General features: G+C 39.9%; 1 protein-coding gene across 1 annotated transcript in view; it reads left to right on the forward strand.

Moving 5' to 3' along the window:
- The window catches only part of QKI (QKI, KH domain containing RNA binding), a 106,027-nt gene that overhangs the window by 67,414 nt on the left and 13,580 nt on the right, over positions 1 to 25,033 (forward strand). The window contains exon 5 of the mRNA XM_025049059.1: positions 318 to 461. Within this exon, the coding sequence (XP_024904827.1) occupies positions 318 to 461 (144 nt within the window). The remainder of the gene's footprint in view (positions 1 to 317; positions 462 to 25,033) is intronic.

A 25,033-nucleotide genomic window follows, 5' to 3' on the forward strand; every position in this document is an offset into this window, starting at 1 on the left:
ATGACACCATAAATGAATTTCTTAGTGCATAAGATCACAACAGGGCTTCTGATTGCCTTGCTCATTTTCTCCTTAGGGTCTGGCTCCATACTCGTATATAGTATGTGCTCAACAAATATCTGTTGAATTAACTTATCATTCAACCCACTAGGGTTACACACAGGTTTTCTGCCAGAGAAATAATTCAAAAGATTTGCAGTGTCGTCATAGAAAAATAATGCAAACATAGCTTAAATAATTGGCAGCAGGTTAGTATTATGAAAAATATACTCTTTCTGAAAAGAAGTTTGTAACTGTGTACTTTGTAAATTTTTTAGGAGGAGCAAAACAGAGGCAAGCCCAATTGGGAGCATCTCAACGAAGATTTACATGTACTGATCACTGTGGAAGATGCTCAAAACAGAGCAGAGATCAAACTGAAGAGAGCCGTTGAGGAAGTGAAGAAATTACTGGTACCTGCAGTAAGTAAGAATTTTCAAATATTGGATTTGGGTTCCAACTCCTTTTCTGGTTTAATTTTAAAATTATTGTAAGGTTATTGTAATAAAACACATGTGAGAAATTTTATTCAGATACACAGTACAAAAACGATTTATGACTCCTTTGCTCTAATATAATAGACGTAGACCTCGCTCATACTTTTAGATGGGAAAGACTTTATGTTTTGTGAAGGGAGTGTTGTGAGGGAGCAGACTCAGTAGTGGCCTTCAAAAGCAGTGTTACCGTTGCCTCATTCCGTGACGTGGTGAGCACGTGGGCAGCTCGTAAGGAGGGTGCTCAAAGCTTTCTTATTTTAGCGGGACGGTGTTTCACTGTGGCAAGTCAGGAGAGTGGCAGAGAGGTCTGCACGTCCGCTGGGCCAGCCGCGTCAGTAGAGCGCATGAGTTGCCTGTGGGCTCTGGTACTCTCCTGGCATGTCGTCTCCCGTGGGACGCTTAATGCCCCATAGTGGAATTTACTGGAATAATAGAATAAAATTTCTTTGAGAAAAATAAGAGCCACCTTTCTCTGAGGTGCCGGGCACCTCCGAGTTATCATCCTCCCCGTCCATTCCCTCGGTCTCCGTCTGCCCCAGTCTACTCCCTGTCCCTTCAGAACTGATGATTGAACTACTACCAGAATATTATCTTTTTCAGTGGAAAATAAAAATAAATGATTGGATTTCCAAGACATTATTAAAAATTTTTACGTTAGTAAAATATATGGAAACGTAGACCCTAACTTGCTGTTGAAAAAGCTAGGGATGCTGTCAGCATGCTGTCCACCAGAAGTGCATTGACGTGCACGTAGGTGAGCAGAGCACCTGCTCTTGTTCACTCCTCAGGCATTCTGTTCTGCAAGCAGACTTAAAATCATAAAGAGTTTCATGCAAATTCTGTTTAATAGGACTTATTAGGAATATAAACAAGCAGAGTAAATATAAACATCTGTATAATTGTATACTGTTAAGTAACTGTATAGTCTTCCTCCTTTTTCTTGATAAGTGTGCAATATTGAAAAGATGTATAGAAAAGAATTTCTGTTTCCCTAAGCGTACTGGGCTGTTAATCTCATGATCACACAGAGTTACTTAACATTAAGACATATTGCTCTGTGTAACTGAAAACAGTCAGCTCATGTAATATAATCAAACAAATGAGCTCACCTGACATATTAAGTAGCCCAGTCTCTAATAATTAAAAACTCTCATTGACTTAACATTTTTCAAATCATTCTCTGAACTACTTTAGTTCTAAAAATTACTAACCTGTGAAAGAGCATTGAATTGGAAATGTACTGTGTTACTAACTAGCTATGTGTCTTTCAGAAAGTCAGTAAACTTCTCTGTGTTTCCTCACTCACAGAATGAGAGTTGGAGCAAATATCCTCTCGGGATATTTTGGCTTTAAAATTATTTACCTTTGGGTATTAAAAGGTGGCAGTAGATAAAAAACGACAAACTTTAAAAATTTTTATCGTTTATATTTTAAGTGAAAATAGCACTTTTATGATAAATCGATTTCCAATGGGAGTATTTTAGGATCGTTATTAATTGCTAGCTCTGAATTAATTAAAACTTTCCTAGAATTACAAATTGTAGAATACAAATACTTTAAGGGATGGCGTCTATAAAGTGATTTGACCTTGTTGTTGTTTGTTATTCCTACCCCATTTCATTATATAGATATGTTTATTGTAACATGGATGCTCTAAAGAATTTATTTTAATTAAACAGAACATTATTATACATTTCTGATGATGATACCATATTAAACAAGGTTTAAACAAAACAGAAGCTTTACAATCCTGAGGTCGCAAGTAATTCTGGATTTTACTTAGATTATTGAGAGACAGAATACATAGTATTTGAGAGCTGGCTTGTGAATTTGAATCCTGTTTTTGTGGCTTTTTAGCAAGTCTGTTCTTCGTAATCTGTCAGATTGGGACATCATTAAATTATCACAGAGTTATTGTGAAATTCAGCGAAGACGATAGATATATGGAAAATGCTTAGCGTAATGCCTAGCACATAATTGTTCCATTAAAGTTTGCTGCAGCTTTTTGTCATTGTGCAAGTAATATTATTATACAGTTGTATAGGTTTATGTGTTGTTATTCCTTCAAATGCTGATTATAAAAGGAATGCATTAATTCAAGATTAGAGAAAATATAAGTTTCTAACTAATTCATTGTCACTTGAAGTAAATTGATTTGGCCCTTAAAAAAAATCCAGTGTAAGGCTCATTAGTTTTTCAGTGCTTAAATATTTTCAAAAACATATTTTTGGATTGAAAATATTGGCCAATCTTGATCTTAAAAATAATTCACACATAAATGAATTTGGTTAATTCTGTTTTTCTTGCTATTTGTATAAAAGGTATAGTGGGAATGATGTAGAGACCAGCAATTATTTTGAAATGTATTATGGAAGATGCCCTTGTATTGAGTTGAGAATTACAGAAAAGAACTGTCACCCTAACTCACTGGGATTTGACTAAGGGTGCCAGAGTCACTGTAGGAAAGAGCATGTTTCTTGTTGGCATCAGCATTCACATCTTGTCTAACCTCAGACTGCCCTTCCAATAGATCGTCTTGATTCTTGTGTTTTATGAAAACTTTTTGAAGCTTTTTCTGTGGTTGTCACGTCTCAAAATTTATCTTGAGAATGGTGGTGCTTAGAGTTTTGTTCTGTTGACTATCACTTAACCATTGAGTTAACAGAAATTTACAGGCCTTTTAGATTTGGGATTTTTTAGTTGTGCCTTCTCTGTCTCTTCAATATTCTTTTGCACGGTTTGGCATTTACAGCCGTTACCACTGTCCAGATTCAGTCGAGTGTATTTTTTTACATCTCTCAAATTACCTCCCTTTCTCTCAGGCGCCTTTTCTTTACCCAAAGTCAAGCCAGTTCTCTCAGAGCCCCACAGCCGGTGCCCCTGCTTGTCGTCTTGGGCCCTTCTAAGCCATCTTTACATTGCAATCTGGTCATACGTTTTCCTGCTTAAAAACCTTTTAATGGTTCCCTCTCACCCTGAGAAAAGAATATAGAACTCGTTAACGTGGCCGGCCATCCACGTTCCTCCGTGATCTGCCATAGCTGACCTTTCAAGCTTCCTTTTTCACTCTCTTACTTAAAGCGCACACGCGCGCACACACGCGCACATGCTCCTCACTATAGACCCACAGATTGAATCATTTTGTATTTATTTGAATTTTTTGAAACTTCAGTCTTCTCTCCTCTGAGCCTCTGCAGTTCATTCAGCAAATGTTCGTTATGTACTTACACCGTGTCCGGTGTCGAGGATACAGAGAGAATAAATACAGCTTGGCAGCGAAGTGCCTGCCATTGCGAAGCCTGCCTTCTGGTTGGCTGGGGGAGGTTAGATCACTGACAGTAGCAAAAACAAACCTAAACTAGATTAGGTTGTGATAAAGTGATGAGAAGGAAAATAAAGCAGTGTCAGGGGACGGAGAGCCATGGCTGAGGGGACTGTCCTGCATGGGATGATTAGCAAATGCTCTGAGAAGGTAACGTTTGAAGGGAGCATCGAAACGCGTCGCAGTCATGTGGCTGTCCGAGAAGTTTCCTGAGCACAGGGAACAGGCAGCGAGAGCACTGGCCGTGGAGCGGGTCACTGGGTATCGGGGTGGTCCAGCGTGGCGCTTGGTGAGCGGGGGAGTCGCGTCGGGGGGACAGCAGCTTACAGAGGCCTGTGGGCCCTGACCGGTATATTGGATCTTAGTCTGAGATCGCAGCTGTCGGAGGAACTGGAGGAGAGGAATGACATGGTCCAGTGCTTATTTCAAAGGGTCGTTCTGAGTAGAGTCCATCTTGAGGGTGTTGGTGAAAGCAGAGATGCTAGTGTGCAAGCATCTGTGGCTCAAGTGGGACGACAGTGACTCGGGCTGGTGTTGAAGGTGCCGAGGGGTCGGACCGTGGGTCTGTTTGACAGTAAAGCCGACGGGAATTGCGATGGGTTGGGTGTTGCATATGTGGTGACCCAGGTGTTTACCCTGAGAAATTGGAATTGTCTTTCTTTTACACTTTTGGGGGAGCAGGTTTCGGAGGGAAGTCAAGAATTGTGTTCGAACGTGTAAAAATTGAGATACCGAATGTTCGATGGCCATTTAGTCATAACAAAGTGGGGCTTTGGGACGGAGCTAGCGGACGCCCGTTTCGGAGTCGTCACCCTCTTGGGACTGGGTGCTGTTGCCTAGAAGTTGGAGAGGGGGTAGAGAGCTGGTCGGAGCTGCGCCCCGGGTTCTCCGCCTCTTCGGTGGGCAGTCAGGGGGAGGAGGGCGGCCCAGCGAGGAAGACTGAGGAGGGGCCGCGGAGGCCGGGGCACGGCTGGGGTCACGGGGCCATCTTCAGGTTGCTGCTGAACATTGTTTGGCTGTGATAAGACTGCGGACTTCATCCCTGAATTTGGCGAGCTAGTGGTCACTGCTGACCTAGACGATCCATATTTTTGGAATGGCGAATTTTAAAAGCCTGATCAGCTTGGGTCAGAAAGACTGGGACAAGAGGCAAAGGCGCTGGGACTTTCTTCTCCTGGCCCCGTTGTTCATGCGAACGAGCCCTCAGTGCCGTCGGCCTCTCAGTGCTTTCTTCTTGTGAGGGACCTTCTCCCGCTGCAACCGCCCAGCCTCCTTCCCAGGGCACCGCCCTAAGCACACAGCCACAGAGCGTCCCCCACGGGACAGTTCCCTTCTGGTCACTGAGAAGGGGCTGCGTGCAGTGGCAAGCAGAGTTAATTAACTTGTGCGTATGTACTTACGGGAAAAGTCTCTTGAAGTAGAGACTGGATTAGAGGAGCAGAGCATTTCAAGTTTTACTACTTCACTCATCTGAAAACTTGTGTTAATTTGCAGCCCTGCCAGCATCATAAGTTTCTCAGCACAGTCTCAAACCCTGGGGATTGTTGAGCTTTGTAATCTTTGCTTTTTTAATAGAATTATTTTTAAAAGACATGAGCTTTAGGCACAAAAATATGAATAAAATAACTCTCACGGTTCTTATAACTGTTACTTTAGGTCATGTTTTATCTGAAAGTGCTGCTGTGTGATATAACAGATATTCTCGTAACAGAAAGCGATATTTTCATCTCCATATCTTGGACGAGTACATAATTCCTAGTTTCATATTGCTTCTATGGGGAATATGATTTTGGTTTACATTATCCTTTACAAAGTGGATTTATAGCTTATGTGTGGAATTGTCTTTGTATTCAGTGTAAATGTTTCTTACCTAACCATGTAGAATAAGTTCTTTTTTGGAAAGATATAGGAAGTTATATGTATTTCATTGGTTTTGTGCCCATTTTGTGTAATATTATATAGCAAAAGTTCTAACCCTGGCTTGAGGGAGTGGGGAGTGGACAGTGGAGAGCCGTAGGCTTTTTGCTTGATCTCAGATTTCACAATTAAATGTAATAAGTGTTGCGTAAATATTTTACACATCTGCTGATTTTTAAGGTTAATAAATTTGGGTAAAGGTTGTACCTGTACTCCTTAGGATACAGTTCTAATTTTTCTAATAATTTTGATGATTTGAGTGTGTTTCCATCAATTTATGTAAAACTGCACAGAACTAAATGTTTAATAAATCAGTTCAAACCCTCTAATTTTAAATTGAGGTTTCAAAACAACCATAGAAGTAGGTTCTTTTCCCCCCATTTTTCCAACAAGCATATGGACTCAGCATTATTAGTGCAATTATTTTTTTCCACAAAGCAGTTTAATATTCTAATTCTACAACAAAACTTTATTTTTCAGCTTTATTGACACATGATTGACAAATAAAAATTGTGTATATTTAGCTTGTACAGTGTGATTTTTAAGGTGTACCTTGTGAAATTTTCATCCCAATCAAGTTAACACATCCATCACCTTCACATAGTTACCATTTTTTAAAGAAGTTTGCTACTCTCAGCAAATTTTAGGAAGACAGTGCAGTATTACTAACTTAACCACCAGGCTGAACATAAGTTCTCATCAGTCATTCATTGTATGACTGAAAGTCTGCACCCTCTGACCAACATCTTCCCATTCCCCACCCTGCCCGCCATCTTGCTGCTCTCCCCGGTTGTATGAGTTCAGCTTTTATATTCAGTTTTGCATTTTCTAGATTTCATAAAAATGAAAGTTATTTTGTGTCTGACTTTTTGGACTCAGCATGGCTTTTTTGAGGTCTGTTCATGCTGTTGCATACATCAGTAAGTTACTCCTTTTTGTTGACAGTTGGTATCCCACTGAATAGATAAGCCACAGTGTGTTTATTCTTTCATCTGTGTAGTTTTAATTTTCATTTATCTGAAGACAAATGATGTTGAGCATCTTTTCATGTGCTTCTTAGCAGTTCATTTATCTTCTTCGATGAAGTATCTGTTTAGATTTATCTGTTTTTATCGGCTTGTCTTTTTTGCCGAGTTCTAACAGTTTTTTATGTATTAGGGAAATAAATCCTTTGTCAGACAAATATTCTAGTCCATGGCTTGACTTTTGTTACCTTGCGTTTGTGTGGGAAGGCTTTTAAGCACAGAATCAATGTATTCGTAAATATAGAACTTTAAGACTTTTTTCTGATTTTTGTATTTTTCAAGAAGTTTGTTCTTGACATCTAAGATTTTTGTCATTAAGTTGTTCATATCATTCCCTTTTTATCTTACAGTCTGTAGGATCTGTGGTAGTGTCCCTTTTTTCTTTCATGATGTTAGTGATTTGTGACTTTTTCTCTTGATCGTCTAGCTCTGGAGGTTTATTCATTTCTGCTTTTGTACTTTTCTTCTACCTGATTCGGGTTTAATTTTATTTTCACTCTTCTTAAAAAGGTGGAAGATGAGTGATTTGAGACTTTTCTTCTCTACTTTTGAGACCTACCTTTTAAAGGTGTAAATTTCTCTCTGAATAATGCTTTAGCTGCATCCCCAAATAATGTTACGTTGTGTTTTCATTACCACTTAGTCAAAATGTTTTGATTTCCTTTATGACTTCTTTTTTGACTCATGGGTTATTTCCAGATGTTTCCAGATATTTGGGACTTTTCTATTTATCTTACCATAACGGATTTCCAATTTTTGTTTTGCTCAGAAAATCCATTCTAAAATACTTTAGTCTTTTTGAAATTACTCATAACTTTTTATAGTCCAGCAAATGATCTGTTTTGATTAATATCTCACATACACTTCAGAGTGTGTACATTCTGCAGTCGTTGGATATATGTCATTTAGATGAAGGTGATTGAAAATGTTCAGATCTTCTGTCTTTATCTGTTTTTTTTTTCTAGTTTTGTTAATTACTGAAAGACGTGTAAAGATCTCCATTCATTGTAAAAAATATGCACACTAGTGTGTTCTTTTTTCATCGCATGAAATAGCAGACTAATTTGGTGTGCTCATATGCCCAAGTACATGTGTTTGTATAGCTTACACAACCTATGTGAAGAGGGTTTGGCATCATTAAAAGATTTCACTCGTTTTTTATATAATGGTAACTTTCCCCTTGTTTTAATTTTGAAGTCCCCCCCCCCAAAATGGCGATTATGTTATTAGTCAGCACATTCTCTAGAGAGATAGTACCCAAGGTGGCAACTAGTGTTACAGAAAAGTTATGAGTTCACAGAAAGGCATCAGGTGCTTAAGGAAGAAGACTTCATTGACATAGGTTAGTGAGACTTGAGCTAAACTTCAAGATGCGGAGTTCAAAGAGACAAGATTAGTGTATTTGTCTTTTAGGGATAGGGAGTTGTGCATTTTAGGTCATTGAAAGTGATGACAGTTATAATAGGATTACACAAATCACGGTCAGGGACTGTCACTTAAACTCAGAGCTTTTATTTTTTGATTTGTAAAAGTGGGTTATTATTGCTCATTTGCCTGAAAAGGACTTTGTAAAGGTAATAACAATCATTTTAGCTATGTGGAAGTGCAAGACACATGTTTTCTCTTTCCTACTCTTGTTTTTTTATATGGTATATGTACTGATTAAGTCACCTAACTTGCATCATTAGCCATATCAATTACAACCTCAGTTTCTGGTCACAGAAGGCATCACACCAAAAGAAAGTAATTCTCTTCCCTACTTACAAAAACCTTCATTGCTAGTCCTGATCTCATTAATATAGGCTTTTGTTTACAGTGGCCTAATAAGAAAATTATGAAACTGTCTATTAATGTTACTAAAATATAACATCTTGTGTAAATTGCCCCCCCAACACACACACACTCACTCACTGTGTGCATCACGTATTGTCTCAAGTGATAACTCTCTCTCTCAATTCTCATTGCAGTGAGTTAGAAAATAGTAAATACTATTATTTGTATTCATTAGCTAAGACCTTATATGGATACATATTCTGTGATCTTTTCTAATCTTCAGAAGGACCTAAAAACACTAGCAGTGGAAATAGGGGAATATTGTACTGGAATACATTGATATGAAGCCTGAGAAAATAGAGGTGAGGGCTTTATGCTTAAATCTCCTTCCCCAACATAATTATTCCTCCTTTTCAATAGAAATGAAGGTAAAAGGTTTCTGTTGAGATAGAATATGAAACTGGAAAGACTAAATAAGTACTAACCTGTGTTAGAGAAATTAAGTGATTTCAGGCAGCCGAAGTTTACCTTGTGTCATAATTAAGACAGACTTGGGCATACAAGATGCCACCAGTTCCAATTTATAAAGTGTTTATTTCAGACTTTTTTACTTTATGGTGGGTATAATCATGTCTTTTTTCTTTGGTGTTTCATTTTTCTCTTTAAGTTTAATTCTAGATGTTTGAGAACTTGAACATGTATCAGTCGTGAATATATAGCTGGTTTCTTTATGAAAGCATTTACATACATAGAGTTCAGTAATATTAAACTAAATAATTGATCTAATAGATTCTGACAAATTTCCAGTCGAAGATCTTGAAATTTAAAGTTATTGCCCATTATTTCAAGGAATATTATGAAATTAGAAAATATTTATCAAAAGAAAAGTGATTTTAATTCACTTATTAAAAAACTTGATGTCATTGTTATCAAACTTTGGGAGAATAGTAGAAAGGGATCCATCACAAAATCTTTCTTTTTTTTTTTTTTTTTTTTTTTGTTAAGTTTGCCTTTTATGCTTCCCAAACATTCTTTTCTGTCTAATGCCGTATACCTTTGACTGTTGGTTAGCTGTGTATTAATCGTAACCTGAAAATAAATGAAAAGAAGAAGATAGGAAGAGACATAATGATGCTAGAGATAGTCCCATCTTATAGGTAAAGGTTTTTACTGGATTATTAACGTACTGATGGCGCTGCATTTAGTTCTTGACCAAGGTAGCAATAATTGAAATCTATGGTATTATTGGGCCTCCATTTCATTGGGAAAGAAGGCAAGGTACTGAAAGATTTAAAAGACATCTAGCTGTAATGCGCTTGCTCTTTCACAGAGCTGTATTATGAGAGACCACCTCTCTCATGTAAAGAAAGGTGTTGCTACTGTTTTCTGCCCTGTGCAACATTTTAATCTGAATGGGAGATCTGTCTGGGGACCGAGTACAGTAATTAGCAGTCTCTTCAGAGTGTCAGAGCAGAATTACCATTGTAATGGTTTAGCTGCAGGATAAAAGGATTGAATTTGGGTCGGCAGGTCTGCCAAACTAAATGAGTCGCCATGAGAATTTTCAAATGGAAGAGGCGTTTACTAAAAGCAATGTGGCGCGTTTGAATAAACTCATAAATTACAGGTCTGAAAAGAGCCAGCCCTCCCTTTCTCTCATATAGGCCGGACTGTGTAGAAGACTGATAGCTTCGTAAATTCTTAATGAGTTGGCCCATGCTACCGTGTAGATGATCTGCTTATAAGGCTTGTCTTTTCACTAAATATAGCACCATAGGCACATTTAAGGAAAGATATGTTGTTCCAAATCTCTGGAGGAAAGAGAAGATAAAACTCTAGATATAATCTTCCCTTCCTAAATTAAATATATCTTCAAGTGATGCTATTGGAGTGTTTTAATAAATATTAACTTGATATTAACTTTAATATTTCTCAGTGCATGTTAATAAATCTCTATCTTTCCACTTGTCATAGTTGTCTCACAAAGTTAGATGAACATTTACAGTTTTGTTTTGTTTTGTTTTGTTTTCCAGAAAACAGATAAGGTACTAAAGCTCATAAACTGGATTATTCAGGTCACATGTAAACATTTTCAGAGAGAGCTTCACATCTCCACTGTCTCGGAATGACTGGGTTTTAGTATAAGGGCTGGTAGCAGGAAGATGCTCCCCACATGCCTGCGGCGGGGCCGGCACCTGTGCTCCTGCAGCCGCAGCGGTCCTCAGGACAGCAGGGTGGTAGTTCTTGCATTGCTGGTTTCTATCTGCGCTCCAGAAAAAAACACTCCGTGAAATTTAAAACTTTGAGACTGTAAAATATTTTCTCGCAGTACGTAAGGCCTTTGGGGCAAGTCTGTTAATGTTTTCAAGCTCCTAGGATCCAGTTTCATAAGGAAAGTAATTATTTGGTTGTTGCTAACCTTAGTGGCCTGAAAATGTAGATGCATCTTTCAAAAATGTTTCCCAGAGATGCAGGTATGCAGAGTGATTGACTCAGGTAAGAAAGTATATGATGTTTTTAAAGTACAGTAAGTATATTTTGTTTATATATTAATCATTCTTAAAGTATAATTACATATCAAAGTAGTCTGAAATTCTGTAGTTCTAAGGTTACTATTGAATGCTAATTAGTAAGTTAATAAAACTTGACTCAATGACAGATAAGATTTTCTTTTTTTCTTTCTTTCTTTTTTTTTTTTTTAGGGGAGGCAACCCTTGGTTGACGTCACAGATTGCAAGGAACAGATTGCAGCTTACAGTCCCTTATTTTTTAAAATTTTAAAAACTTTTTTACACCTATAGCACCTGGTCTTCCTAGGCGGTCTCCCATCCAAATACTAACCAGGCCCGACCCTGCTTAGCTTCCGAGATCAGATGGGATTGGGGTTGCAGTTAAGATTTTCTAAAATCTCATTTAAATTTAGCATACAAAGACTATCCTCGAAGTCCTTAGGAGAGATCGCTAGAACTCCTGGAATCAGAGTGGTTCACATGCCATGCACTGTGGTGGCTACTCCGAGTGCACTGTGCGTGGCTACTCCGCTAGGAATGCGGGCTTGTGTACTGCTGTAGGAGATGTGATGAGAGAGAAAAACACTTGCAGAAATTGAAATGTGCCGATTCTTGTCCTACAAAGCGGGGCGATGCTCAGTGAAATTTAATGTGATTCCACATCAGTTTCTTGTTCTGCCCCGCCCCCTCCGTGGTGGTGGTGGTGTTCACTCGGCCTCAGGGCAGCTACAGGAGCATTTTTCCAACTAGAATTTTCACAAATGATTAAAAGTGATATGTCTGTGGATAGCTGTCCTTATGGACAGATTAAGAAGTGTGACAAGGTGTAGGTTTTAGGACTTCAGTCACTTCCATACCAAACTTTTACAAATCACCAAGAGCTGAATGAGCTCTCTGTACTCTGTCCAGCTGTAATGTTGTCTGGCCGTGAGTCAGGCTTTTAAAAATCCTTGGTAGCGATAATAAAATATGCCTTGTCTAGGGTAACTGATCAAGCTTTCACAGATATAAGCTCTGTATGAAAAACATCCTTTTGATTCTCGTAAGGATTTATTGAGGAGTAGCTTCTCCAAATACAAAACTTTTTTGAGACAAAAATTTTAGATAGTGTATAACTTTCAATTTGAAGTGTTATGAATATAGAATGAGATTCTGGGCACAGAATAATAGGGCAGTATGTGTTTATTCCCTAAGCAATATTTTTGCAATTTATATATAGGAAGTCCTTCCATTTTTATCTTGTATTCCACGTATCCTTCAGAATTTGCATCTTGAATTTATCATTTTATACTTGCTTGTACCTGTTTATTCTTAAATATTAATGTCCCTATCTCATAAGTAACTATGCTGCTCACTGGCTAGGAAAATGCATTTTAGTTTTTAAAAATATATATTCCTATTAAATGTATGGTATTCTACACAGCTATTCTAAAAGTAATTTACATTATACTTTTATTAAAAATAATTAATAGAAAAATAGATGAGTGATTTCTCACTGTATCTTTAGTTCAATTCTTTTCATATATCCCTTTAATTTGTTCGCATGCCCTACTGATGGTTGGTGAGTAGAATCATGTTCCTTATATGTAGGCAAAGCATTTGTAATTTATTCACTTTGTATTAACGAATATTGAAACCGAATTGGCAAAAAGTGAAGAAAAGCAATGTCCCTTATTTTATTTAACTTGCTTGTGTTTTTAACGTTTATATTTAATGTTTCTTGAAACATTTCAGGTATTGTGATATTTATGAGTAAAATTATTTATATACTGCCATTGTGGAATTTGGTAGTGTAATTAATGACTCAGATGAACATTTCAGTATTATATCGAGATTGTTTCAGACAAACTTACTTGATAGGTCATCTTATGGTTTGATTTCCTTCTGCATTTTGGATAACTGAATTCTGAAAAATTTAATTACAAAAATGACACTAAGTAATGAAGCACTTCCTTTATGAGAATTACTCTGAAGCCTATATTACAGAATTATATTGGTAGATGTGTTGAGTTTTTAATTGTCTTAACCTTTAATGCCCTTGTGAGGGAAAACATTTTATCTTTAATGTATGATTCATATATAAAATGTAAATTGAATTGTTTTTGAAGTTCTGGCTTTAAACTGACATGCCATCAGCTTATTTTGGTAAACCTCTTGGTAGACTTTATCTCTGGGTAAGCCAGCAGATTTGTGAATCAGCTTGCTTTGTGATATTTATTTTATGAATTCTCCTGTGAATGATGGTAATATACTCTGTTTAAATAAAATGCTTTGATTACTGAATCAGTGAAATTATAATATATTTGTGGAGATTAAAAGACCCTTTTAATGACTGTCAAAAAAGCAAGTCACTTCACAAACTTCTGTTGAAACTGCTGTTTACCAGGCCAGAAACCAGGACTTCAGTGTGCACAAAGGTTTAGATTTAGGAAGTCGATGAGGGACGGACAAAGGTAACGAGCTTGCCAGTTACTTATCTAAGATCTCTTGATGCTTGCTCTTCAGAAATGCCATGCTGTCTCTAAGAGCAGATGCTTTCTAGAGTGATCTTCTCTCCAGTTTGTTCTTCTTGGTCATTCTTATCCTAACCATATCTCCAGGGTCTGCTGCCATTGTTATTTTCTTCAGTGAGGTTCTGATCTTGAACTCCAGGTCACCAGCCTGTCCACCACCTCTGTTCGATGACTTACAGCCATCTCAAACCACACATTTCCTTCACCCTCCTCCAATAGTGATTCCTCCATTGCTCCCTTTACGTGGAAGCCATTCATGGCCTTGGAGTCGTACATTCTTCATCTTACCTTGTTTTCCCCCTGCTCCCACTCCTTCAACACCAGGTTCGCTCTGCTCCCGCCTTTCAGTAAGCACAAGCCTCCGTCTTTCCTGTTTCCAGTGTTGGGCTAGACCCGGTGGTACTCCCCGCTCACCGTAGCCAGAGCTGCCTTCTTAATGTGCAGGAGCATAACGCTCCTGGCTCCGGTGCCCCTGGCTTCCTTCACTGCGTGGTAAAACTGCGAACTGGTAAACGCGGCGGCCGTGGCCCGTCTCCATCTGGTGTGCACCTACCTTCCATTTTTGTTTCTGCCCTTTCTCCTTTGCCCACTCACACTCCCCTCATGTGAAATAACTCGCAGCTTCCAGAACACTCCTTGTTTATTGGTGTATTATAGTGACCTCTGGAGTGGGCGCGGAAGAGGTGGGTAGTAGCTTTCACAGTAGAGACTAAGCTGGGAAAAGGCTCAGGAAAAACCACAAGAAAGATTTAGTAATCCAGTGCTTTGAACAGTTTAAAATCAGCAAATAGGGAATTTATGCCCTAAAAACACTACACAGTATTTGTCAGGTTTTTTAAATGGGTGCACATTAATATACAACAGAAGTCTTCACTTTCTCATTCATAACCTCTTTAAAAAGCTATTTTTTTTTAATCCAACACAGTACTCTTTTAACAGGTGTTTTAAGCATCTGCTTATATTCACTGAACCAACAGTGTTATGTACACCAGGAGCCTGATAGTGCAGTTGTCTACAGTCCGTTCCGCAACAGATGAAGACGTGAGCTCCTAATAATATGCAGTCACGACGTTGGTTATGCAGAGTTTTCATGAGAAATCAGGAGAATTTTAAACTCACCTTAATTTATTTTTTCCTGTGGGAATTTTTAGTAATCAAAGATTTTGAGAACGCTCTAAATCTAATACTATAAAACCAATCAGTGTATAAGAGGACAGATCCAGTGTCAAAATATTTCTAACTCGGCGAACCAAAGCTGTTGCCTTTCTTTTCACCACCAGCAAATTGTTTCTTAAATATTCATACCAAATATTTAAAGCACCAACCATCTTAATAAAAAAGATGCTTACCTGTGGAACATCAATGAGACTTTAACCACCGGTATAGTAGTTAGCCAGTGCGTGTGCACATTTTCTAATGCATTGCCTCCCGATTCCATTTCTTATCATGCAAACTCATCTGTTTAGAAAAATACCAGTTTGTATATTGATGCCAGTGGTGAGAATTGTGCCACCCCTCGCCATAATTATACAGATCGAAAGCACTAGAACCTGCTGACGTGAAAAGATACTTCTGTAGTGTAAGAGCCTAGTGGAGCAGTGACTGAGATTTGGTCACGATTGTTAGTACAAGCAACGTCTTTGAGCCACTCACCTACCCTTTCCCCGCGTTCCTACGTGAAAAAGAGCATTCAGCAGCTTTTAAAGCATGCTCCTGCTACGTGAACCCCATTCTAGCTTCTGATTCTTATAAATGAGAGGTCCTTGGAGTATAAAAATCTGTCACTGGAAATTTAACATTTACGAGAATGCTAAGTTTTTATATGTCTGATATTTTCATAATAAAGAGGAAAAACCTAAAAGTAGAGGTGACTTTTAAAAACTATATGTTGTACATACATACGTATTGATACACATGCCTTACATATAATTACATAAAACACACACACACAAAATGTACAAAAGCAGTAGTAGTAAAACTGAGTCAAAGTACCAGTCATAGCGATATTCTCTCATCTTTTCCTTTGGGGTTACTGGGCGAGTTTGTCAGATGAGTGCCACCTGTCACAGAGAATGACCAGTTTCACCACGTGTGTAGTCTCTTTACTGAAATAGCATGTTTTAATATAATCTCAGTAGACAATTTTCATAGAAAAGAAAAGGTGGGGAAATCACAGCTTTTACTTGAAAATGCCTGAGAAAAATTCCAATTTGAGCCTTTATTCAAAGAACTTAGTGGCATTTTTCTATTTGATTAGCAGGTCTTTTGTTTAGATTGTTAAGATTAGTTATTGAACGGGCCATAAAATTAATGCACATAAGCCTGTTTAACAACATTCATTGGAAAAGCCTTTTCAGGACACATTTTGACAATGTGTGCATCTTCTGGAATAAAGTGGAGAGTAAATAAATTTAAGTTGTTGTTATTTATTCAAAAGAAGTAATCCACAATTGGGAAAGTAATTTGTAACAGTGATCTTTCTAAAGGCAAATGACGTTAAGCAGTAAGGAAGCGTTGCCTGCATCCCCACTGGAAGCATGTCAGTTCAGGATGTCCTTACCTGTCACTCTTAATCTGTGCGACCTTCCTGCATCTGGACTTACCTCTCCAAATGAGCAGGCCTCCCTGGTCCACACTTTCAGTTTGTGTGCTTTTAGTCAGTGTGGTCTGAAAATATTAAATGGAAAGTTCCAGAAGTAAACAGTTCACAGTTTTAAATTGCACACTGTTCTGAGCAGCATGATGAACCCTTGTGCTGGCCTGCTCGGTCCTGCGGGGCCGCGGACCGTGTGTCCAGCAGATATCCCCACCCCGTGTGCGCTGCCCGCCCATCAGCACCCCGCGCTGAGGCGATTATGGGATGGGCGGTTCCCTGTGCTTGTGTCCAACTAACCCGTATTTTACTGAATAGTGGCCTCCGTGCAAGAGCAGAGACGCTGGCGAGTCACATGTGCCAGAGAGAAGCTGCGAAGTACCGTAAGGGAAAAGGCAGGCGTCCTAGACTAGAAGACTTGGAGACAGCACGCTCACAGCACTCATCACAGCGTATCGTTATAGTTGTTGTTGTTAGGTGTTGATCTTTTACTGTCTACAACAAAAAGATTATAGTGCAGAAGACTTCTTCGTATTTGCCGTCACTGCGGTTATGCATCAGACGTCAGATGCTACCAGATGACGTTTGACGAAATTATCATCTTTTTTCCTTCTCTGCTTTGTTCTCCCGTGTCCTTAATTTGAGGTTCATAGTTTTAGTCAGCTGTTGGCAATGAAGGTAGGCCTTTAGATTTTAGATTTCCTAAGAAACAAACAAAAAGGTTAAGGAAGCAACCAAAATATGCGACCTCAGCTGTCACCATAATGGCACATCCAAAAACAGTTTGAGTATTAGTGACACTAGCAGTGGTGACTTCAGATTGCTCTGAAGACCCGGTGGCTTTATGCCTCTGCTCGCCTTTGAGGTCGTTAGGTTGTGCGTGGCAGCTCTGAAAGCTCGCGAGTGTCTTCTTGTGAAAAATGAGTGTCTAGAGTCCCAGTTAGAAGATGGACATCATATAGTAGCATCACCTGGAGGTCTTAAAGGACCGGCTGGGGGAATGAACAGTGTTAAGCACAGATCCTCATGGCTGAATTTTGTTCTGTTAACCCCCCGGATTTGAAACATTTTACATGTGTTCGCTCGGATGCTTTCTAGACAGAGAACCTCTAGTTATCAGAGCCTCACCCCGTGCTTTTTCATTGGATCTTTCAATACGCTCTGTAAACTTCTGTCATGGTACCTATACACGTTATCGAACTTGCTTTACCTTCCTGTCTCTCCCCAAACTAGACTGTATATCTTAAAGGCAGGGAACACTTCTAATTCTTCCTATCTCTAGACAAGTGATTGGTCTTTGGTACATAATCAGTGTTCTGTAAACATAAATAAATTTCTTTTCCTTCCTGTAGATTCAGTGCTTATTCGGAATGTACACTTTATAGGTTCTTATTTTCAGAATTTTTTGTCAGGCATTCATTATGACATCCTACAGATGTCCACACACCACCACCCACCACTACCATTGCGGGTATGCTTTTTTAATTTCTTCCTTACTCCTCCCATATACCTCTCACAACTGATAGATTTTTAGATCATTATTTTCAGTTCCTACTCTTCCTTTTAACAAGGCTTTCTTAGGCTTGCGATGTGTGTATTTATGTCTTCCCTTCTATTGCCCCAACTGTATAGTCTGATAATGTCCATCTAAAACAGTCAACTTTAGAAGTCTTTTTATTCCCCCAGAAAGTAATGTGTTGCCTCTAATACTAGTATGTAGCCCTAATTGTAGCTCATATAAATCGTTTAAAACTTTGTCATTCCCATTAAGTTTACTATAAAGAATAACATCTCAAATTGTATCCTATTATATTTTGCATAGGAAGAAAGGAATGCTTCCTATGATCCATGATTTTTCTTTGAGTAAATGGATCTGTTTATTCTTTGCTGAAAAGGGGACCTATTACGCTAAAGTAAAAGTATTCGATAGCTTTATATAGATTAATAGTTTATGTAGTTCATGCTAAGTGAAATAAGCCAGACAGAAAAAGTTGAAAATCACATGATATTACTTATATGTGAGATATGAACCTAAAAGCAACAAATGAACAGGACAAACAAACAGAGACTCATGGACATGGACAGTAGACTAGTGGTTAGCAGAGGGGATGGGGAGGGAGGAGAGGGGAGGTAGACGGGGTAAAGGGGCTCGAATATGTGGTGACAGAAAGAAATCTAACTATGGGAGGTGGACACACAGTGTAAATATATATATGCCTTACTGTTGACGTGTACAGATGAAACTTACTGGATTTTGTTAACCAATGCCACCATAAAAAAATAATTAATTTTTTAAAAAGTTTATGTAGTTCATGTAATATTGTGTGTGTACGTGTGTTTGAGTCTTTTAAGCTTTTCTGGATAAAGTGCATCATGCTTATTCCCTACCTTACCTTGCATTATCTATGGCAAGTTGTAGCTGCTAAACCAGGTACAGATGCTCTTCGACTTACAGTGGGGTTATATTCTGATAAACCCATCGTAAGATGACAAATATCATTAAGTCGAAAATGCATTTAATACGCCTAGCCTCAGCGAGCATCACAGCTTCGTCTTGCCTACCTTCAGTGTGCTCAGAACTCTGGCATCAGCCCAAGGCTGGGCAGCTATCGTGAGTGTTTTCGCAAGAGTAATTGCCTTCCTCTTCTTACCAGAAGCAAGAGGCTCAGATGGGTGTTTTGTCAGGATGGGGTGTGAGAACAGAGCATCTGAAAGGCACTGGCGGTAGTACGCTGCGGAGCGCTGGTGGTTTACCCCCGTGATCCCGGGACCGGCTGCGACCTGTGGCTCTCCGCCACCGTCCAGCATCATGACAGTATCGTACTGCGTATCGCTAGCCCAGGGAAAGATCCACATTCAGAATTCAAAGTACGGTTTCTACTGAGTGGGTATCACCGTCTCACCATTGTAAAGTCAAAATCTTAAATGGAACCCTTGTAAGTCTGGAATCACCTGTATTACGACAAAGTGGGAGCATGTCATGTCAGATAGTATAATGGGAATTAGAAAGAGATGCCACGATGTTCCCCCTTGTTGTGTCTTTAACATTTTGACCCATGGATTTCTCAGTGAAACAGCATAGACATCTTTGCATGTCATTTGAACTAATGGCTTGCTATGTAAAAGGAAAAACCGCCTGTGTCACCCGGTAAAGCGATGATGCTAAGTTGTCTTTGCCTCGCCACCTAACCACAGCGGTTCCGATCCATCTTTGCAACAGGCAGGCATGCCTCGCTTCACTGCGCCCGGGGCTTCATCGTGCCTCGCCGACAGCCCGCCCTTCGCAGGCCGCAGGCTCGTGTCGGGCACAGCTGCAGCGCTGTCCTCCAGCGGCATGTCTCGCTTCTGCCTGTGTCACATCTCGGCGATTCTCGCAGTATTTCAGACGTGTTTGTTATCATTCTGTCTGCTGTGGCGATCTGTGATCTCTGATGTCACTGTTGCGATCGTGTTGGCAAATCGTGAGCCGCACCGTGGCAGAAGGCGACCTTCGTAAGTGTGTTCTGGGTTCTCACTACCGCCCCATCTCTCGTCCATGCCTTGGCCTCAGACACAACAGTGTTGAAATGAGGCCTTTCCGTGAAAGGAGGAGTCGCATGTCTCTCACTTCAAATCGAAAGCTAGACATGATTAAGCTCCATGAAGAAGTCCCGTCAGAAGCCAAGACAGGCCTGAGCTGGGGCCTCTTGCCGCAAACAGCCAAATCGTGGGTGTAAAGGGAAAGTTCTTGAAGGAAATTAAAAATGCTGCTCCAGTGAACACACGAATAATAAGAAAGGAAAACAGCCTCATTACTGACACGGAGAAAGTTTTAGTCTGTCTGTATAGACGATCAAACCAGCCACCACATTCTCTTAAACCAAAGCCTAGTCCAGAGCAAGGCCCGGACTCTTCAATGCTGCGAAGGCCGAGGGAGGTGACGAAGCTGCAGAAGGAAAGTTCGAGGCCAGCAGAGGTCGGCTCATGAGGTTTAAGGAAGGAAGTGGTCTCCATGACAGTACAAGGTGAAGCAGCAAGTTATCCAGAAGATCTAGCTAAGATAATTAATGAAGGTGGCTGCGCTGAACGACAGATGTCAGTGTAGACAAAACAGGCTTCTCTTGGCAGAAGATGCCATCTAGGACTTTCATAGTTCAAGCTTCAAAACTTTAGGGGACAGGCTGACTCTCTTGTTAGGGGCTAGTGCAGCCGGTGACTTTGGTAAGTCGAAGCCATTGCTCATTTACCATTCCGAAAATTCTAGGACCCTTAAGAATTATGTTAAATCTACTCTACCTGTGCTCTGTAAACGGAATTAACAAATCCTGAATGATAACATGGTTGCCTGACTATTTTAAGCCCACTGTTGAGACCTACTTTTCAGCAAAAAAAAAAAAATTCTTTCCAAATATTACTGTTCATTGATAATGCACCTGACCACCTAAGAGCTTTGTCGAAGGTGTACAACGAGATGAATGTTTTTTCTCCTGCCTCCTAACACAATATCCATTCAGCAGCCCACGGATTAAGGAGTACTTTTGACTTACAAATCTTATTGTTATTTAAGAAATACATTTCACAAGGTTATAGCTGCCATAGATAGATAGTGAGTCCTCTGATGGATCTGGGCAAAGCAAATTGAAAACCTCTGGAAAAGAGTCACCTTTCTAGGTGCCATCAGGAACATTCGTGATTCATGAGGTCAAAATAACAAAATTAACAGAAGTTTGAAAAAAAGATGACTTTGAGGAGTTCAGGATCGGTGGAGAAAGTAACTGCAGATGTGATGGTTAGTAAGAGGACTCGAAATAGAAGAGGAGCATGAAGATGTGACTGAATTGCTGCCATCTCATGATAAAACTTTAGTGGATAAGGAGTTGCTTCTTACTGATGAGCAGAGAAAATAGTTTATGGAAATGGAATCTGCACCTGGTGAAGATGCCATGAATATCGTTGAAGTGACAACAGAGGACTTAGAATTTTAAATCATAAAGCAGTAACAGGGTTTGAGAGGTTGGACTTCAATTTTGAAAGAAGTTCTGTGGGTAAAATGCTATCAAACAGCATCACATGCTACAGAGAAATCATTCATGAGAGGAAGAGTCAATCTGTGTGACAGACGTTGTTTTATTTTAAGAAACTGCCCCTGCCACTCCGGCTTTCCGCGGCCAGCACCCTGACCAGGCAACAGCCATCAACATTAAGGCCAGACACGTCACCACCCAAGATTACAACTCACCGAAGGCTCAGATAATGGTTAGCGCTTTCTACCAATAAAGTATTTTTCATTTTTGAGATATAATGCTATTGGACACTTAATAGGGTGCAGTATAGTGTAAACATAACTTTTATAGGCACTGAGAAACCAGAAAGTTCTTGTGACTTGCTTTATTGCAGTAACTGCTTTATGGCGTTAGTCTGCAACCAGACTCGCAGTATGTCCAGGGTCTGTCTGTACTGGGCTTCTGTGATATCAGGTTCGGTGAATTTCTCTAATGCTCTTTGATTTGCGAACATTACTCTTCTTGTGTTAGACTTAACACAGTATATCGTACTGGGTGCTTATTAGCCGTTTGCTAACTGAACTTTGAAGACTGGGAAGAATAAGGAACATGGAGTTAAAGAACCTTTTAATAATCAATAGAAATAGCAGATTATAATAGAGTCCACATAGATTTTTGACACAAAATGGAGTTGATGACGTAAACAGAGAGAGGAAATTGGTGTGGCCATAAATGCCATCTGGGAAATGCAGATTCCATGAAGTAGTAATGGGGACCCACTTCTGTCCAGGGGAACGAAAAGCACCGTAGGTCCAGCAGGTCCTCGAATAGCATCGTTTCTTACAGCGTTGATGAGATGCCAAAGGAACGTAACTCTTGTTCATATCAATTAGCCTGTGGTGAAATTGGTTTTGTTTTATGCTGTTTTGCTTAAAGTTGTAGAACCTACCAATGATTTTAAGTAAGGACTTACTGTATTTCAACATAGAGAATTAATAAAGGAATTGGTTAAACAGGTGTTGGGAACTGAAAACGGAAAAGGAGACAGGGTGTAAAGCAGATTTAGAAATGGCAGGAAGCAGCTATCACTCCAGGGCTGGAAGATGAGAGAGAGAGATTGGTACTATTATTAGATCTCAGACGCTCGAGAAAGTTCTATGCTAAGGTGGAGCTGAGACCACTGACGGTGATGCTCGGACCTCAGGAGCTCGGAGGAGTGGACGGACACGCTGGCTGGTGCTGCAGCTCGTGGGCACGCGCGGGAACACTGGGTCCAGAAGTGCATGCAGGGAGGAATCCTGGAGTCTGCAAGCAGCTGCCTCTCGCAGGGCGCACAGCTGAGAACAGCTGTTGCAGAAGGCGCCCCTTCCACCCCAGCTAGGTCTCCAGGCTCCCTTTAACGCCCCTCCCTGTGACCTCGGTTGTGGGAGCCTAACACACCAGCTAGCAACGGGGCAACGTCACTGGAGCCCCAGACCCAGCATTTGAAAGCATACAGCAGGTCAGTTTGGAACTAAGTTTGAAGAAAAATATTCTGAAAACGTGGGGGGGTGGGTAATTTCTCTACCAGCTTTCCAGGGTAAGTTGGGGTTAGTAGACCCCAGATGCATATTCAGCTGTCCGCCTGACATCTCCACTTTGGCGTTTGAAACAGGCATTGCAAGCTTAATATTTGATTCCGTATCGCTCAGCTGTTATCTTCCCATTAAATGGAGCCACTATATACTTTTATTGCTAATCTAAAAACCTCATTATCATCCTTTAATGTCTCCTTTCCCCTCAATCTGTACATCCAGCTGGTCATTAAGTCCTGTCAAGTTAACTTACCTTTTCTGTCTCTGTTATTACATCTACTTCTGTCCAATTCATCTTCTTCCGTCTTCTGGACCGGACTAAAAACTCATTCCTGGTCTCTTCATTTGCCTCCAATAGTAGTTCACAAAATAGCAGAATGACCCTTCAGAGACACATCCTGTTAGGTCACCTCCCTGTGTAAAATCCTCTATTTAAATTCAGGTCAGTGAAGTTCTTTGACAGACCTTTCTTTAGCTGACAGGCCAGATGCAAGTGATGATTGGTGTTAAAATTCTTTATAAATTTTGGTCACTCTTCCTTTTCTCTCTTCTCTGCAGATGTCTTGTTCAGCCTTGTTCTACAATTGTATTAGTCATGTACTTTTTTTTGTTTGGAAAATCTTTTATTCTCATTTCACGTTTATAGAAAAGAAATAGTCAGTTTTTTAATGTATTGAGCAAGTTCACTTTTGGAAGGCATCGAGGCAGTAAAGAACAATGGTCATTGATTAATTTATGGATACAAGTCATACAGAATTTCCTAAAAACAAAATGACAAAATAGAAAAGACGAGGTAACAGATGGCTGTATATGATTGATTCCCCCAAAAGGAACCACACGGGTTTAGGGAAACGGTACAGAACATGTGGAAATAGGGAAGACTGCGCTGAAGAGGGCTGTGGTCTGCGCTGTCAGAATAAGGTGCCCAGCATGTTCAGGGTCATGTATAACTTGGAGGCAGAAAAGCACAGGTTTGTTGTAGGGGGCAGGGGACAGATGATTTGCAGTGGAGGAAAACATTTGCAAATAGGGCCGCTCGTAGAAGTCATTCAATGCCTTGAATGCTAAGCTGGAGCGTCTGGGCTTTTCTTATAGGCAGTGGTTCAATTATCTTATTAATTGACACATTTTTAATGATTTGGAAATATTCATACTTTTTTTCAGTTCTCTATTATGAATTACGTTGTTGTAATGAGTTTTTTAAATTTGTGCTTTATAGATTTTATAATACCAAATGAACATGATTTTCTCCATTTCTTATGTGAGGGCTTTGAATTCAAAAGATACTTCCACTTAAAGGCCCCGCAGCATTGGAGCAGGTGTGACGAGGACTTTGCACAGGCCCCCCGGTTGGAAGCCACTTGTGCAGTGTGACCTTTAGTGACCTCGGACCAGCTAGCGACCTCCCCTCTCTGAGCCTCAGGATGACATAGTACCAGTGCCACAGATCTGCTGGGGAGCAGGATGCTCGCGCTGAAGGTCTGACATCTGGTCCTCGGGAGGTGGAACAGCACAGGGCAGTGGACCTGTAGAGACGCTTCCAAGTGTTTGCTATATTTGTAAACCTTTCCGTTTCAAAGGAAAAAATGTGCATTATAATGTTTTAATAATCTTTACATAATGTTTCAGTGTTACATATGTTTCAGAGGTAAAGGTGTTCTTCACAGTGTTTTAGTAATCTTCACATTGTTTCTCATGCGAATATTAGACACATACTCATCTGTCCCCTACGAGCCAGCCAAATTCCACTCTTAGATATTTATCCAAAGGAAATGAAAAGTTGTGTTCATAAAAAAAGCTTTGTACAAAAATTTTCATGGTAGCTTTATTCACAATATCCAAACTCTAGAAACACCCAAATGTCCGTAGCAGAAGAAAGGATAAATATAATATCATTCAGCTGTGAAAACAAATTAAGTACTGATACAGGCAGTAACAGGAATCATTTCAGAAATACGCTGAGGGAAAGAGGCTGGACACAACGGAAGTGGATAGTGTGCGATTTCGTTATACAACATTCTAGAAGAGGCAACACTAAACCGAGGTGACGGGGGTCTGATCAGCGTTGTCTCGGGGACTTGGCCGAGAAGAGGAGCAACGAAACGCTGAGTGGCAGAGACGTCGCGTGTCTCGATGTGCGTTCATCAACACCGACTGTTGCACTGGGACTCAGAGTCTCATTGTATACGAGTTACAACTCGGTGTTTTAAACGTAGAGCAAATACTGAAGGCCGGCCGAGTTGCGAGGCTCTTAGTGACCACTGTGCTGTGTCGTCAGACAGCATGCC

This window comes from Pteropus alecto, unplaced genomic scaffold (assembly GCF_000325575.1).
Source record: "Pteropus alecto unplaced genomic scaffold, ASM32557v1 scaffold195, whole genome shotgun sequence".
Lineage (NCBI taxonomy): Eukaryota > Metazoa > Chordata > Mammalia > Chiroptera > Pteropodidae > Pteropus > Pteropus alecto.